At 37.1% G+C, this 16,290-nt stretch overlaps 1 protein-coding gene and 2 pseudogenes across 1 annotated transcript; all 3 read right to left on the bottom strand.

Annotated features, from left to right (window-relative positions):
- Positions 1 to 14,535, bottom strand: part of LOC18046670 — a 36,808-nt pseudogene extending 22,273 nt beyond the window's left edge.
- Positions 5,529 to 6,034, bottom strand: LOC18046671. The gene is made up of 3 exons (XM_024187266.1): positions 5,990 to 6,034; positions 5,804 to 5,907; positions 5,529 to 5,694 (listed from the first exon to the last, which is right to left on the bottom strand). Exons 1-3 carry the CDS (start codon positions 6,032 to 6,034, stop codon positions 5,529 to 5,531), a joined length of 315 nt encoding a protein of 104 aa, XP_024043034.1.
- A 273-nt stretch (positions 14,536 to 14,808) lies between the features above and the next one.
- Positions 14,809 to 16,290, bottom strand: part of LOC18046669 — a 3,210-nt pseudogene continuing 1,728 nt past the window's right edge.

Raw genomic sequence — 16,290 nt, 5'->3', positions numbered from 1 at the left:
TATCCAAGGGTCTACCGAAAGCCTGAATGCATATAATCATAACAAAGTCCCAAGTTTAAGGGTCCCACAAACATGGTTCGCAAATTTGCGCCAATAAGAACAACATCTACTCCAATTTTACTGAAGATAAAAATTGCCCGCAATTTTTACTTTTGGAGTGAACGGAAGTGGGAAATATACGTGCACGCGCGCACAAGAAAGAAGACTCCTATGCATAGTAATTAAAAATGCCCTAATTGGGTATTCTATAAACTGTAGCAATCCATGTGAACTATGAAATATCACAAAACTTTTTAAAAAGCTAAAAGACCTTGTGTAAGCTGCCGACAATGGAGCCACATGAGCAGCTTGATCAGCTATTATATTTATTCAAAGATCAGAATTCAGACCAATTCCAACCCTATTCTCCTCTATACTACAGTCAAGCTAATATTGTATTGTATAATACATTCGTATATACAAGCGGATGCTAATAGCCACTAGCACATGCTCATAATTAAATAAATTCAAATTTCTATGTATATTATGTGAACGCTGGAACAAAATTTTCTAAATGCCACAGGTATCTAAAGTGCTTCTGAAAAATGGTTATGTTAAAATTATTTTCAGAAACATATAAAGAGAACCTTTTAAGTGTTTTGTTAAAGAACAACTAAAAAATCAACCATGAGGAAGAAGGGGAAAAAAAAATGCTGTTGAAGACTTTATAAACAACCCCAAGTGTATTTTTGTAGTCGCTTTCATGTATTTCAATCAGATGATACAGAAGACTCACAATCAATTTAGTATTTAAAAGAACCTTAGTAGTGCTAAAACACACTTCCGAATCAAGATTTTGATTACTTAAAACAGGAATTGCTTTAAAGGAGACCAACCAATCCGTATAAAGGGTTTTAATGCAAGCCAAGACTAACAGAAAAAATGCTTTGAATCCTTCAAGGAGATCGCAGACTGCTATTATAAAAATGTCACAGTGGTTCAAAGTTACTATGATGCAAGTCAATTCTAATCACACAAAAGGCTTTCATCTTTCATGTGGCATGTGAAGCATAAAAGAGGAATCTGTATAAACTCCCCAAGAAATAGAATCAAGGCCAAAAGAAAAGTATATAAACACACATGCATTGACTCTTTAAGAGATCACCACTAACCAAATTGAATAAATGAAAAAGAACAGAATATCTCTAAACATGAGAAACCAAAACACAAAATCTATATTCTATCCCATAATATCTCTCTTTCCAATCTACAGACTCCAATCACAGAATTCAGCATCTTAAATCAATGCTAAATTGAAATGACAGAAGTGTAAAACCAGTAAAAGTTCAATCGAAAATTAAACTTCAGTTTCATTATGGATCAGTTAAAAGCTGGTCCAAAACTAACATCAAAGATATAACAAACAATGTGACAATATTAAAAAGGCTAAATAGCACAGAAGGACAATATTATCAGACAGCTAAATTTCCTTTTCTTCTAACGAGGTGCAGTTTTACACCACTTACAAGGCTTGCCCCAACGTGTAAGTGAACACCTTCCATGGTTACCGCTACTTTTGCCTCGTCCCTCACCTCGACCACGAGGATGATCAACTGGATTCATGGGTACTCCTCTAATCACAGGTCTTCGGCCCAACCAACGGCTCTGACCAGCCTTCCTAAGCATCTTAGCTTCATGGCTGGGGTTAGACACTGTATCAATGGTGGGTTGACGTCTAGTGTCAATCAGTTTCTCATTTCCAGAAACTAAGCAGTACCTTGAAGTGGATTCTTTTTCAAAATCTAGGCCGAGTTTACCTCAATGTTGTTGATGATGGTCCCAACATGCATACAAGCAAGTCGCATGCAACTTCCGACTTGAGAATTAATGTCATCACCAACTGATTCAGTTTCTGCAGAAATACAGAGGCAATATAATATAATTCAAACTTTGAGGATTAAAAGAGAGATTCCACAAGTATAGAAACAAGAGTACCACAGGACTGATAGCGTTAAGTAGTGTTATTGTTGAGAATGGAAGGGCGGAGAAGCATAATGAAGAGTGTCGATGAAGCTGAGCGTACTCTGCACCAAGCCATTTCTGCTGATCTCTCTTTGTGTCTCTGTTTCCAAGGTTTTGGTTTCTTCTGTCGATTTCACTCTGTCTAACATAACCTGTTGCCCGCATGTGAGAAACGAAGGTTTATAGTTCCATCAATTTTGTTCTTGAAAACCAATGTTGAAGTTCAACAGAGTCATTAACAAACAAGTTAAAATGGCGGTTTTAAGAACTTAAAATTTCAAATCCAAATAATTCAACTAATAATTGAGAAAGTTTAATATGGACTTAAAATTGGCTACTCAATCACAACAAAGCAACAAAAAATCAAAATTGATGTCCACTTTTAAAAAAATACAAACATAAACGTCACATTGGAAAAAGATAAAATTGAAAAATGCAACAAAACAATTGCACAGAATTAGAAAACTGAACTCATCTGAATAACAAAAGAGAAATCTAATAATCAAATAAAGATTATAAAGATTAAAGACCGGTTTTCTCATCCATAGAGAAATAAACAAATGAAAATAGTTCCATTTTCATAATAACAATGGATATAATTTCAAAATAAACTGATAAAACCCCGGAACAAAATTAAAACTTTAAACATCGGACGGTCGTAAAGGTGGAAACTTTACCTGAACTTTACATACCACGGGATAAAATCTGAGGTGGGTTTAATATTATTTTGAATAAAAATCTAGCCCATACACTGGACAGTGAATTCAATTCTGTAAATTGAATAAGAAACAACATTGTAAAGACAGAGAACCACAGAGGGGCGGAGATAAGCTTACCGAAGGTGACAGAAATTGAAGTACCCACGACAGAGCAACAGAATGCTGTTAGGTTTGAAATTTGAAAGATGCGTGAGCTGAAAGATGGCAGCCACCGTGAGAACGTCGAGTTATGAGGGCAGTGAGATGAAGGAGGCAAAATAGCAAATGAGAGTGATTTGGGCTGGAAGAGAGATGGGCCAATGGGCCAGTTGGGGCCTGACTCATTTGTTTTGATTTCTTCTATCTTTACTCTTTAGTCATCTAGCCAAAGCTTAACAGAACTTGATGACTCTAGGAGGCTTTAGCTAATTTGGAACGGAAAAAAACCAAATTCAATCACAATGAAGAAATCAAAATAAATGTGTCAGTAAAAGAAATAGAAGAGACACATTTGAACTCAGACATGGATTCACTTGTCTTCTTCTTGATTCATTAACAAGGAACCTGGTCTCCTGTGAAAACAGTGAACACTAACATCACGAGGCATTTTTTGATTTGGAAACCAGTAACACACCCATGTTCTGATCTTTGATTTGTAGCCGAATACAACATAAATCAAACAAGCATCAAACACATTACCAACACATCTTAACAGCTGGTTTTCGATATGAGTGGCACAGTTCATTTTTACAGTATCTATTAATCATATCACTCAGGAGCAACTACAACCAGCTGTTTCCGATATAAGTGCTGATGGAGCTTTCCAAGGCCATCAGCTATGTCTTCACGTATACAATCCTTCAATGCTGGTGACAAATTCCAAGAATTTTCGGATAGACGTGATGGTAATCAGCAGCAAGAAATAATTCCATGCGAATTCATTTTAAAACTACTTGCATCTAGTTGTGTACTCCTTGCAACGTTCTCAAGGTTGTAGTGTGAGATCATTCCACATACGGGTAATGCGGCCTGGAATTCTCATGTTGAGCAGCACTGCATGATGCATCTTACCCCAACATTTTTGAAATTGACGTTGTTACCTTCTGGAAAGCATCTGAGAAAACAGATGTGATTTCAACAGACTTGAAATAAAAGAACACGCAGAATCTTTCATTTCCCAAGGAAACATACAACAGGGAGTCAGGGACATGATTTTATAGGCTGCAAGTACAAACTTCCTCCTCAAAATTGAGTCTAAAGCTAATGTATCCCCAGTTTATTCTATGTTTGGCAATGGTAGAAATTTCAATGCAACGAATTCTCAGGCATGATCAGAGAACTCTACTTGTTCTGTTTTATGAAAACAGAGACGTATTTCCATCACATTTTCAGGATCAACTCAGACGCCTTCAATCCGTGCATTGTGATAAGTGAGAAACATGGTTAAAGCATTCATTTGTTCTCACCTGTTAAAAGCTGCACGCCTGCATCCAAGTCTGGATCTTCCTCGTAGTCTTCAAGAGATCAACCTAATGTTGAAAAAATAATCGAAAGGCAAAATAACAGCAAATCCAGAAAAAAAAAAAAAAAAAAAAACCTACTGTAATCAGGCTTCTTAATCAGAGTATCTACTTATGAACTAAATCCCGAACAGAAAATATTGAAACTCTACTAAGCTCACAAATTTCTTTAATTACCACTTACCAACACTTGTTCATTGAGCCTACTTATAATCAAAGCTCCTCTCATGCTTCTCACTGTTCTATTGATTCCGACACATCCTTTGTTTCCTCTAATAGCCACCATCATGACATTAACTGTTGATGAAATGGATGATTGACCTGACTGGTCTCTAAGTCCAGCTTGCTAGTGTCATTTGCATCATTATTACAGCTGATTGAATTAACGCAAACCTAGTCTTGCTGTTGCAGTTCTTGGTGTTGGTGGCTTTTGGAGTATACAACATCCAACAAGCCTGCAGGGTAATTCTTAACAGTTTTAAACCTTTCCATCCGCAAACCATTTCGCTGCATCAAAATTGCAAACACTTCACAATAATTGCGGGCATAATTTTACTCACAGGTCTACCATTGTGAAGAATGAAGGATCTTGAAATTTGTCAAGATTTTAGGCATCTTGATACGCTTCTCTAAAACTCTGGCAAATATTGGTGTTCTTAAGTCACAAGCAAAACAAATAAAGGAAGTTAAATGCAAAAGGCACCACATGTAACATAGTAGATTCTACAAATGCTAAAACGGAAAACAGCATCGGATACATAACTAACAAAAAATTGCAAATTTCTTAAATGTGTTTTTCATGAAAGTAACTAGAAGAAGTTAACATGTGAGGGTCATGGATTTTTTACCTCAAACTAATAGTTTCAGGTTTGAAGGTCCATACACTATGTCATAGGCTAGGTACTGCTATTCTTCTTCTGTCTAAAAGCAATTCCTTTTGGATTGATCAAATTCCGATGCAAGGATCCACAAATAAAATGAACGTGCAAAAGCAAATTATTGGATTCTTACAAGAGAATTTACAAGCCCCATTATCTGAAAACTACACATCGTTCTAGCTTCTGGAACACAAGGCACCAACAAAGTCGTATTAAAATTAAAGTTAAATTTGCCAGTTTAAAATGCAAGATTTACAGAAGTGAAAAAAATCCAGTCATACCTCCGATTAAATATCTACTGGAAAGCCACTCAATTTTTATTTTTTTTATTTTATTTTTTATTTTTTGGTGAAGGCAAAAGATGATGGTAATATGAGAACAAACTGGAGAAATTTTAGAATGTATAATATATAGCAAATATCAGAATTTGATTATGCATAAATTTCTTTTGATTTCCTTGCACCAATATGCGTTCCAAAATCACTGAGTTGCAAAAACTGTGTAAAGTTCAGATTCACTGACCCAGTGACCAGGTATGTGTGCTTGCACCAAATTGCCATATTCCAGTTCTGGATTGAAACTGACAACTTCTTCTCCCTGAAATAAAAAAGAAAATGAAATTAATCATAAGTGTTTTGTAATCTAAACCAAATACTCGTCTGAGATCGGAACCATAAATTGAAAAAAAAAAAAAATTACACTGAACCTTTCAGACGTGTATTTTGGTCTCAGGAACTGCAGGCATTTCTTCAAGGTTTCATCTACGGCAGAAATGTTACCAAATACTCCACTCCAAGCTTCCATCCTTAACTAAACAGAGAAATGTTCAGTAGATATGCTACCGAAGAAAGAAGGCAAGGTTGTCCGAAGAAGGAATAAGTACACATCTCACCATCATCAATTTCAAAATCCAACGATCAAAGACAGTTAATTTCATGTATCAGAGTATTTGCGGTCCAAAATGTTATACTCCAATTCTAGTTTAAAATAAAAAATGAAATAATTGGAGTGAAATAATTGACAAATATCTGCAATCTAAGATTTTGATTGAAGTGAATAAAAGAACTTTGGACTAATTACCTTAACAAACAAGTGAGTGGCATTTTAAATTATATGGAACTGCAAAATTTTGGAAAAAAAACAACACAGAGATTGTCAGAGTGGATAATAGAAATCAGCTGACCTTAATAAGAGAATCAACACCTCTGACTCTGGGTCGTATATGAATTTTCCATCTATCACCTCTGACTCTTTTCCTCGATCTCTTTTGCACACTTTTTTAAGCTTCTGAAAACTGTAAATTTGTAATTCCAAAAAGCGAGGATGGAAGGCCCACCTCTGGAGATGATGTGAGATTTGTGCAATTCCCGATCCTCTTCATCATCGAACGGACGTTGCAATTTCTCACAATTCTTAATTACTATACTTTTTAGAGATGAAGGTAGCTTGTGTCTTGTGATGAATGGAAATATTTCAACGTGCACATTTCCTTTGATATTGGTGTCCCAATGCTCCCATTCTGGCAAATTCTCAAAACTTAGAATCTCCAATGATGGAAAGACCGCAGACTCTATGCTTTTTAGTTTCTTCAGCCCTTTAACAGCAAAGTGCTTAAGTGAATTCAACAGGCCAAGCGATGGCAGAGATACACTGAGAAAAATAGTGGGAAGATATTTTTCTTATTCATAAAAGTTGCAATCTTTACATTATATACTAGTCTGACTAGGCTATATAAGGAAGTTATAGGAAACTAGGAAAAATAAGCTATACAAGGAAAGGAAATAAATATATGCTATACAAGGAAAAAATAAATATATATGCACAAAATTAGGCTATAATCTCTGACTTTCAACACTCCCCCTCAAGCTGGCTCGAAGATATCTATCATTCCCATCTTGGAATTCAGTGATTGAAAAACTTGTTTTGATAATCCCTTGGTGAGAATATCAGCTACTTGCTTTTGAGTAGTAACATATGGAATGCATATTAGGCCTCTCTCCAGCTTCTCTTTTATAAAGTGCCTATCAATCTCGATATGTTTTGTCCTATCATGTTGGATTGGATTATGAGCAATGCTAATGGCAGCTTTATTATCACAATACAGTCTCATTGATTCAGCTTTCCACACCTCAACTCCATTAGAAACGTTCTCAGTCACATAAGCTAGCAAATTCCCAATGCCATTGCTCTAAACTCAGCTTCAGCACTTGATCTTGCAACCATTGGTTGTTTCTTGCTTCTCCAAGTAACTAGATTTCCCCCAACAAATGTACAATAACCTGATGTTGACTTTCTATCAACCAATGATCCAGCCCAATCTGCATCTGTATATGCCTCAACCCTTAGGTGATTATTCTTAGAGAATAAAATGCCTTTTCCTGGAGATGTCTTCAAATATTTCAGTATCCTAAACACAACTTCCATGTGTTGTGCTCTACATTAGGAGAATGCATAAATTGACTCACAACGCCTACTGCAAATGTAATGTCTGGACGAGTATGACACAAATAGATTAGCTTTCCAACTAATCTTTGGTACTGTTCCTTATTAACCAAACTGCTTTTAGTAGTTGCCCCAAGTCTATGGTTGGATTCTATAGGAACATCGCTAGGTTTGCATCCCAACATCCCAGTTTCTTCTAAGAGATCCAAAATGTATTTCCTTTGTGACAAAAATATCCCTTTCCGAGACCTAGCCACTTCAATTCCGAGGAAGTATTTCAGAGAACCTAGGTCTTTAGTTTCAAACTCTTTGGTTAACAACATCTTGAGTCTCTCAATTTCATCTATGTCATTTCCAGTCAAGATGATATCATCCACATACACAATAAGGACAGCGAGCTTATCTTCTTTACCATGCTTAAGAAACATGGTATGATCACTATGGCTTTGTCGATATCCACATTTGAGAATAAATCTTGTAAATCTGTCAAACCAGGCTCTTGGTGATTGCTTGAGCCCGTATAAGGACTTTTCCAGCTTGCAAATTTTTCCTGTTTCAAACATATTCTCAAACCCTGGTGGTGGATCCATATACACCTCCTCTTCTAAATCTCCATGGAGAAATGCATTCTTCACATCTAACTGTTGTAATGGCCATTCTAAATTTGCAGCAAGTGACAATAGGACCCGAATAGAGTTTATTTTTGCAACGGGGGCAAATGTCTCTTGGTAATCAATTCCATATGTTTGAGTATATCCCTTAGCCACCAGCCTAGCCTTGAATCTCTCAATTGATCCATCAGCCTTATGCTTAACCGTAAATACCCATTTACAACCCACAGTTTTCTTTCCAGAAGGCAAGTCTGCAAGACCCCAAGTTTTATTTTTATATAATGCTCTCAGTTCTTCATGAATCGCTTCTCTCCACTTTGGATTTGCAAGAGCATCATGTACTGTTCTAGGAATAGTTACAGATGACAGATTAGTAGCAAAAGCTTTAAATGATGGTGACAATCTATGATAAGAGACAAACTTAGAAATAAGATGTTTAGTACAAGTTCTAACACCTTTTCTATGAGCAATAGGCAAATCTAAATCTAAATCGAGTGATGGAATAGAGTTTAAATGTAATTTAGACTCAGATTGAACAGTACCTGTGTCTTCCAATAACTCTATATTCGGTTCATAATTTTGGCAGTCAAGAGATGTACAAATTGTTTTATGTCGTCGAGAATATACCTTTAGCTTTTGAGTATCCTCTTGATTTTGTGCGGTGGATGGTTGAATTTGTGAAAACACTTGCTGGTCATCACTTGGGTCAGGCTGTTTTTGTGGGGAAGAACAGTGTTGTTCTTTTTGCTGATTGTTATTGGAAGGTGGCAGATTTTGTGGAAAGCAAACTATCAAAGGTGGAGTTGAATTTGTGATATCCTCCCCCTGAAGAGAGGTTTTGGAGAAATAAGGGTTAATTTCAAAAAAAGTCACATCCATGGTTACAAAATATTTCCTAGTTGGAGGATGAAAACACTTGTACCCTTTTTGTGTAGGAGAATAACCCACAAACACACACTTAAGAGACCTAGGATCAAGCTTACTTTTGTTATGATTCTTATCATGAACAAAAGCAACACACCCAAAAACCTTAGGAGGAAGAGAACTAAAGGACCGAGACATGCGATAAAGTTGCTGAAGAAGTTCGATTGGAGTTTTAAACTTCAAAGTACTAGTAGGCAATCTATTTATGAGATAACAGGCAGTTAAAACTGCTTCACCCCACAAATAATTTGGTACCCCCATAGTAAACATCAAAAATCGAGCAACTTCAAGTAAATGTCTGTTTTTTCTTTCAGCAACTCCATTTTGTTGAGGAGTATCAACACAAGAGGATTGATGAATAATTCCATTCTCAGTCAAATAATTTCCCAACATAGAAGAAAAAAATTCTTTGCCATTGTCAATTCGAAACACTTGAATTTTTGCTTGAAATTGTGTTTGAACCACTTTATGGAAGATTTGAAAAGTTTTAGAAACTTCAGATTTTTCTTTTAATAAATACACCCAACAAACTCGAGTGTGATCATCAATAAAAGTGACAAACCACTTAGCTCCAAAATTATTGGGAAAACGGAGAGGACCCCATACATCACTATGTATAAGAGAGAAGGGTTGTGAAACTTTGTAAGTTTGGGCAGGAAAATGAGTACGATGATGCTTGGACAATTCACACACTTCACATTTAAAATTAATGTCACTTTTATTCTTAAACAATGTCGGGAATAACAACTTCAAATATGAAAAATTTGGATGTCCTAATCTGAGATGCATCAAACTAATTTCATTCTCACTAGGCCCTTGAGAAACAATTTTGTCAACTAAGGATAGATTACTCAAAGCTTCAGGCTCCTCTTCGAAATAATAAAGTCCATCCACCTCCTTAGCACTGCCAATCTTCTTCCCCGTACACAGGTCCTGAAATTCACAATTGGAAGGAGAAAAATTAGCCATACAGTTAAGGTCTTTTGTAAGTTTACTGATAGACAAAAGATTACAAGACAGATTAGGGACGTGTAACACTGATTTTAAGATCATTGTTTTAGAAACTGAAATTGAACCTTTTCCTGCAACTGAAGAAAGAGACCCATCAGCAATTTTCACCTTTTGTTTACCAGAAAGTGGTTTGTAAGTAGAGAATAAGTTGGACAAACCAGTCATATGATCGGTTGCTCCTGAATCAATGATCCAAGGGCAAGAAGTATTTGAAGAGATGCTGAAAGCATTTAGAAAATTACCTATTTGGGCTAGATTAGCAGAAGGTGTTTGACTCATGAACCTGACAAGTTGCTCAAGCTGTTCCTTAGTGAACAGATTTGATCCTTGACTCCCTGAGTTTGCATTGCCATTATCAGTTGCAACTTGAAAGCCCTTTGAATTTTGTCCAGAAGACTTGGTACCCTTCCCTGAGTTTTGTGGCCTTCCATGGAGCTTCCAACAAAACTCTTTGGTATGTCTCGGCTTATGGCAATGATCACACCAAAGTTTATCCTTGTCATCTTTCTTCTTGCTCATATTCTTTTGTTCACTTACCAAGGCTGAATCAGTAGCACAAGTAATCAAGGCAGAATTATCAGTATTAGTGCTATTCATCATTACCCTTTTTCTACTTTCTTCCCTTCTCACATATGCATAGACTTCCCTAATTGCGCGAAGAGGTTCTTTGCTTGGTACTCGTCCCCTAACTTCATCCAAATTTGGATTCAAACTAGCCAAAAATTCAAACACCCTCTCCTTCTCCTGTAACTTCTTAAATCTTTTACTGTCATCTCTACACTTTCATTCTCCATCATAATACAAATCCAATTCTTGCCATAAGCTATTCATGATATTGTAATATGTAGTCACAATGTCACTTCCTTGTTTGGTTTCATGAATACGACACTTAAGTTCGTACAACTGTGCAGTATTTCCAAGATCAGAATATGTCTCTGTGACTGCATCCCATAAATCTCGTGTTGATGGTAAGAAAAGAAACGCCTGACTAATGTGAGGATCCATTGAATTAATAAGCCATGACATTACCATAGAATTCTGTTCATCCCAGATTTTATACGAAGGGTCGTCAGCCTCTGGTATGTCTATTGACCCATCAAGATAGCCCATTTTACCTTTTCCCTTCACATACAACTTCACAGACTGTGACCACTGCAGAAAATTTTGGCCATTCAATTTGTGAGTTGTAATCTGTAATGACGGATTGTCAACAGAATTATTGGCTTGAACATGTTTAACGTTGATGCCAGAGTTGGATTCGCTCACATCTGACATTTTAAATCAGAATTTTTAAACTCACAGCACAAGATAAAACCCTAAAGGTATTGGTGGCTGAAAATTTGTTGAAAAACAAAAAACTGCCTAGAAACCCTAACTTGGGCTCTGATACCATGAGAAAAATAGTGGGAAGATATTTTTCTTATTCATAGAAGTTGCAATCTTTACATTATATACTAGCCTGCTATATAAGGAAGCTATAGGAAACTAGGAAAAATAAGCTATACAAGGAAAGGAAATAAATATATGCTATACAAGGAAAAAATAAATACATGTGCACAAAATTAGGCTATAATCTCTGACTTTCAACATACACACTTGTCACAGTTCTCCAATTTAAGGACCTTCATCTCGGAGAACAAAGGATGTCCGATCCAAAGTGGAAATCTTGCACCACCATAGTGCCTGATTGCCAGCTCTTTTATACGTTTATGAGGCTGTAGAGTGTCAAGTACATTCTCCTCTAGTACTACATCCCGAGGACTGTTAGATTGAGGCCCCCATTCTAGAGTCAATGCTTCAAGATTGTGCTTCTCGCATAATGCGGCTTCTCTTGCATTCTGTCGACTATTCACATTCTCTAATCCAGCAATGCAGAGTTCATCACAAAGAAAGTTTAAACTTTTTAAATCTTCCAAACCAGATGCAGATTCACCCTTGCCTACAATAAAATTGGACAATGTTTGAAGACTCCTCAACGCTTTCATTCCCAATGGCATCTCCTTCAGCAGCTTTGCACCTTTTATATCGAGATGGCGTAAATTGATCAAATTCCTCATTTTGGGCGGAAGCTTTATCAAACGGGAACAATTTCGTAATATCAAAATTTCCAAGTTCAGCAATTTGCATGTTGACTCGGGTAAACTTCTTATGTCAGTGTCGGCAAGGTTGAGGAACCTTAAAGGTCTCAAATCTTCAAATGGAATTGGTAACTCACCAATCTGGTATCCTTCTAAAGATAGCATCCTCAACTTTTTAAACTTCGGCAACAAATCATATATAAGTAAACTAGTTACATAACTAGTATTAGGGCCACCTCTTATGCAGAATGGCAAGAATGTTCGCAGAAGTTCAATTTCATAGAAAACCTCAAACTTATTTTTACCATCAAGCCAACCACGGCCATAGGAAGAATGGCGAACTCTTTCAAATCTCCTTGACGACAAGTTGGTGGATTCCTCTAACCTTAAAATGGTCTCTCTAGAAACCAATTCAGCAAAATCATGGATAAGGTCGTGCATTACAAATTTAGAACTACCAGAGCTGGTTTGTTGAAAAATAGACCTTGACACTAGATCATGAAAGCACTTGCTGCCCAAATCTTCCATCTGCTCACTGTTTCTTGACTGTCGAATAATACCTCCAGCCATCCATAAGAAAATCAGCCCCTTCTCAGTGAATTCATAATCTTTTGGAAAGATGGCACAAAAAGCAAAACATCTTTTCAAATGAGACGGAAGATGATGGTAACTCAATCTTAACACAGGGAGAATGCTGCTTTGTTGATGTAAATCCCATATTTTGCTATCCAATATATCGTCCCACGCAGCATGCCTTGTTGTGCGCAGAAGGCCCCCGAGCGTTTTTGCTGCCAGAGGCAAGCCCCTACACTTGCCAACAACTTTCTTGCGGAATGATTCTGAAATTTGATGTGCGCTAAGATCTCTACCTTCAAGTGCATGCTTTATGAAAATGGACCAGCAATCATCATCTAACAGACTCTTCAGATTATAATGTTCAATAGGTCCCATTGTTGATGCAACATCCGAATGCCGTGTGGTGATGATCATCTTACTGTTTGGTGCAGCAGCCAAGAATGGAGCTTTTAAGTCTACCCACAAGCTGTAGTCCTCGTTCCGAACATCATCTAAGACCAGCAAGAATCTTTTTCCGTCCACTGCTTTTTTCAGTTGAACCTGCACTTCATTTAAAGTATTGAGATCACTAGCTGCGGAGGTGATTGACTCAAGAAGTGCCTTTAAGATGTTGAAAACATCAAAGTTGTTGGAGACACAAACCCATGCTTTTACGTCAAACTTGGAATCTGCAACTGCCTTGTCATTGTAGACCTCCCGAGCAAGAGTTGTTTTTCCTATCCCGCCCATTCCAACAATAGGTATTACAACAAAGTTGGCGTGATCACTTGAGGTATTGACCATATCAAGAATTTTGGCCTTATCTTCTTCTCTTCCAAATACTTCATGTTCTGTTGGGACACTCGAACTGGGTGGCCTCTGGTGTGCAGCAGCAGCGGTTGACGACGCCCCTCCAGTAAGCCGTTGCAGTCCAAGTTCAATTCTTTCTTGGCAGAGTTGCTCCAGCCGACTAGTGATATCTTTAATCTTGGACCCCATGCTATAATTGAACATAATAGCTTTCGGTTTCAAACTAGCCGGGATGAAACTGAGAACCTGGCCAGAGCTATCCTGATTTTGCGCCATCAACTTGCTTTCCAAAGCTTGAGTAGCAAACTCATCAAGAATGTCCTCAGCGTCATAAGCCAAGTCTTGGAGTTCGTCCAGCCACATCTTCACAGCCTCATCAGTCAGTTGCTTCTCCTCTGCATCGCAGAGCACAGCCTGAATCATCTTCAGCTTTTTCTCCCACTTCTTGAGCTCCGAATCAACCCGGACTTGGAGTTGACGCACAAAGCTGAGCAAATTACGAGAAGCCAACCTGTCAAACAACACCGGAAGGAAGGCGTTGAGTAAGATCTCTCCAACAGCAGCCATGGTTCTGTTTTGTCAGAATGAAAGGAATCAGAATCGTCACCAACAATAAAATTGAATTTGATATCAAAACTGCAATTGGTTTGATGTATGGAATATTGAAACTCCACCATGTTGATTAAACAATAATGATACTCACTTGCGGATGGTGCCATACAGTCAATATTGGCATGCCAGCCTGCAAAACTCATACACTTTCTTTTGTCATTGTCAAGTTCTCATCAATTAGTCACATGTAGGGTCATAGGAAATTTACTTCCAGCAAATTGTCATTGAAATTTAAATGTGCAAATTTAAATGTGTATTGATCTGCCTCCTTTTTACAGCCTCTAACAACATATGGTACAGTAGCTTCTGCAAACTCTTAAGTCATCAAAATTCATTAGGTATGCAACCAGGCAGGAAGTTGATTAAGTCTTACTTATATATTTTCCTTCGAAAACAAAATGAAATAGATCAGCTAAAATGAATGCTCTGGGAAACATCAAGGTCAGAGATGAAAACTTCATTCATCAAGTAAGCTGCACGGAAATGCTTTTTCCTGCTCTAGATAGAAACATTCACACTTGCTTACCTTTCAAAGAAACATGAGACTTCAATGTAAACTTTCTATGAAATAAGCAATAAATTGGAATGAAAAAAAAAACATAGTAACTAACTTTACAAGTGACTACTCTGAGGGTCTTGTTGGGATATTGTTGAACTAAACTGCATTCTCCTGTGAAAACAGTAACATTTCAAAGCGTTCATTTATTTAGAAACCACTACCATACACATGTTCTGAATCTTTGATTTATAGCTGAGTACAACTTGATCAAACAAACATAACATGAATCAAAAATAAGACAAAGGCATCTTCACTAAGCTTTTAAAGTGCACGGCACAGTCCACTTTTAAAGCATATAGTAATCATATTATTCCCGAGCAACTACAACCAGTTGTTTTCCAACATTTTGACCTGTGAATATCCCAACTAGGGCTGATGGAGCTTTCTCGAGGCCTTCAGCTATGTCCTCGACATATACTAACTTTCCTTCTTTGATTGCCGGCATAACCAGTTCCAAGAATTTCGGATATTGGTGGTAGAAATCACCGGCAAGAAATCCTTCCATGCGAATTCGTTTTCCAACCACTTGCATCAAGTTGTGTACACCTTCAGGCTTCTCAAGGTTGTACTGTGAGATCATTCCGCATACAGCGATGCGGCCACGAATTCTCATGTTGAGTAGCACTGCATCAAGCATCTTACCCCCAACATTTTCGAAATAGATGTCGATACCTTCAGGAAAGCACCTGGGAAAACAAATATGATTTCAGCAAACTTGGAATAAAATAATGCGGCGAATCTTTTCATTTCCCAAATAAACATGCATCACAAATATGATTCTGTTAGCTGCAAGTGAAAATTTCCCTGTGAAATGAATATCAATCAAGCAACTGAATTCCTAGTTTATACTACGTATGGCAATGGTATAAAAAATCAATGTAACGAATGAGATCAGTGATCTCTGTTTGTCCTGTTTTATGAAAACAGAGAGCTATACATTACATTTTCAGGACCAACACAGATTACTTCAATCAGCGCATTGTAATAATGAAGTGAGAAAAATGGTTAAAGCATTCATTCATGCTAACCTCTTAAGAGCTGCATCTAAGTCTGGTTCTTCCTTATAGTTAAAAGCGTCATCAAACCCAAACTTGTTCTTCAACAGATCGACCTAATGTTGAAAATGTAATCAAATGAGAAACAGCACAAAGAAAAAGAAGCAGGTTAATATAATCATCTAATAAAACAAAATATGATTTCAAGCATTTATCAACTAACATTTCTCAAAGACCAATCAACTAGGTGGTAATAAGTCAGTTTCAGTTAGACTAATGATCAAATATCCATGATTAGTTAGAACACAAATAATGTGACATGCACAATTCTTTCACAAGGTGTTATGTTTTTATTTAGAGCTTAAGGGTTAAGGGTGCAAACTCACCTTTTCTTTGCTTCCGGCACTCCAACAACATGGCAACCAACCAACTTCGCAATTGCCAACAGCTGGCCAACAGCTCAGATGCTGCAGATACATAGACATACTCTCTTTCTAGAGGGGAAAGCTCATATAAACACATATGCAGTCAAACCAGGCATACTAGATCAAAGAAAATACCACATCAGAAACATAGAAATCCTCAATGAATCTTCA

The sequence above is a fragment of the Citrus clementina genome, unplaced genomic scaffold, assembly GCF_000493195.1.
Source record: "Citrus clementina cultivar Clemenules unplaced genomic scaffold, Citrus_clementina_v1.0 scaffold_3, whole genome shotgun sequence".
NCBI lineage: Eukaryota > Viridiplantae > Streptophyta > Magnoliopsida > Sapindales > Rutaceae > Citrus > Citrus x clementina.
The sequence above is the reverse complement of the archived record's forward strand: the minus strand, read 5'-3'. Positions and strand labels throughout refer to the sequence as shown.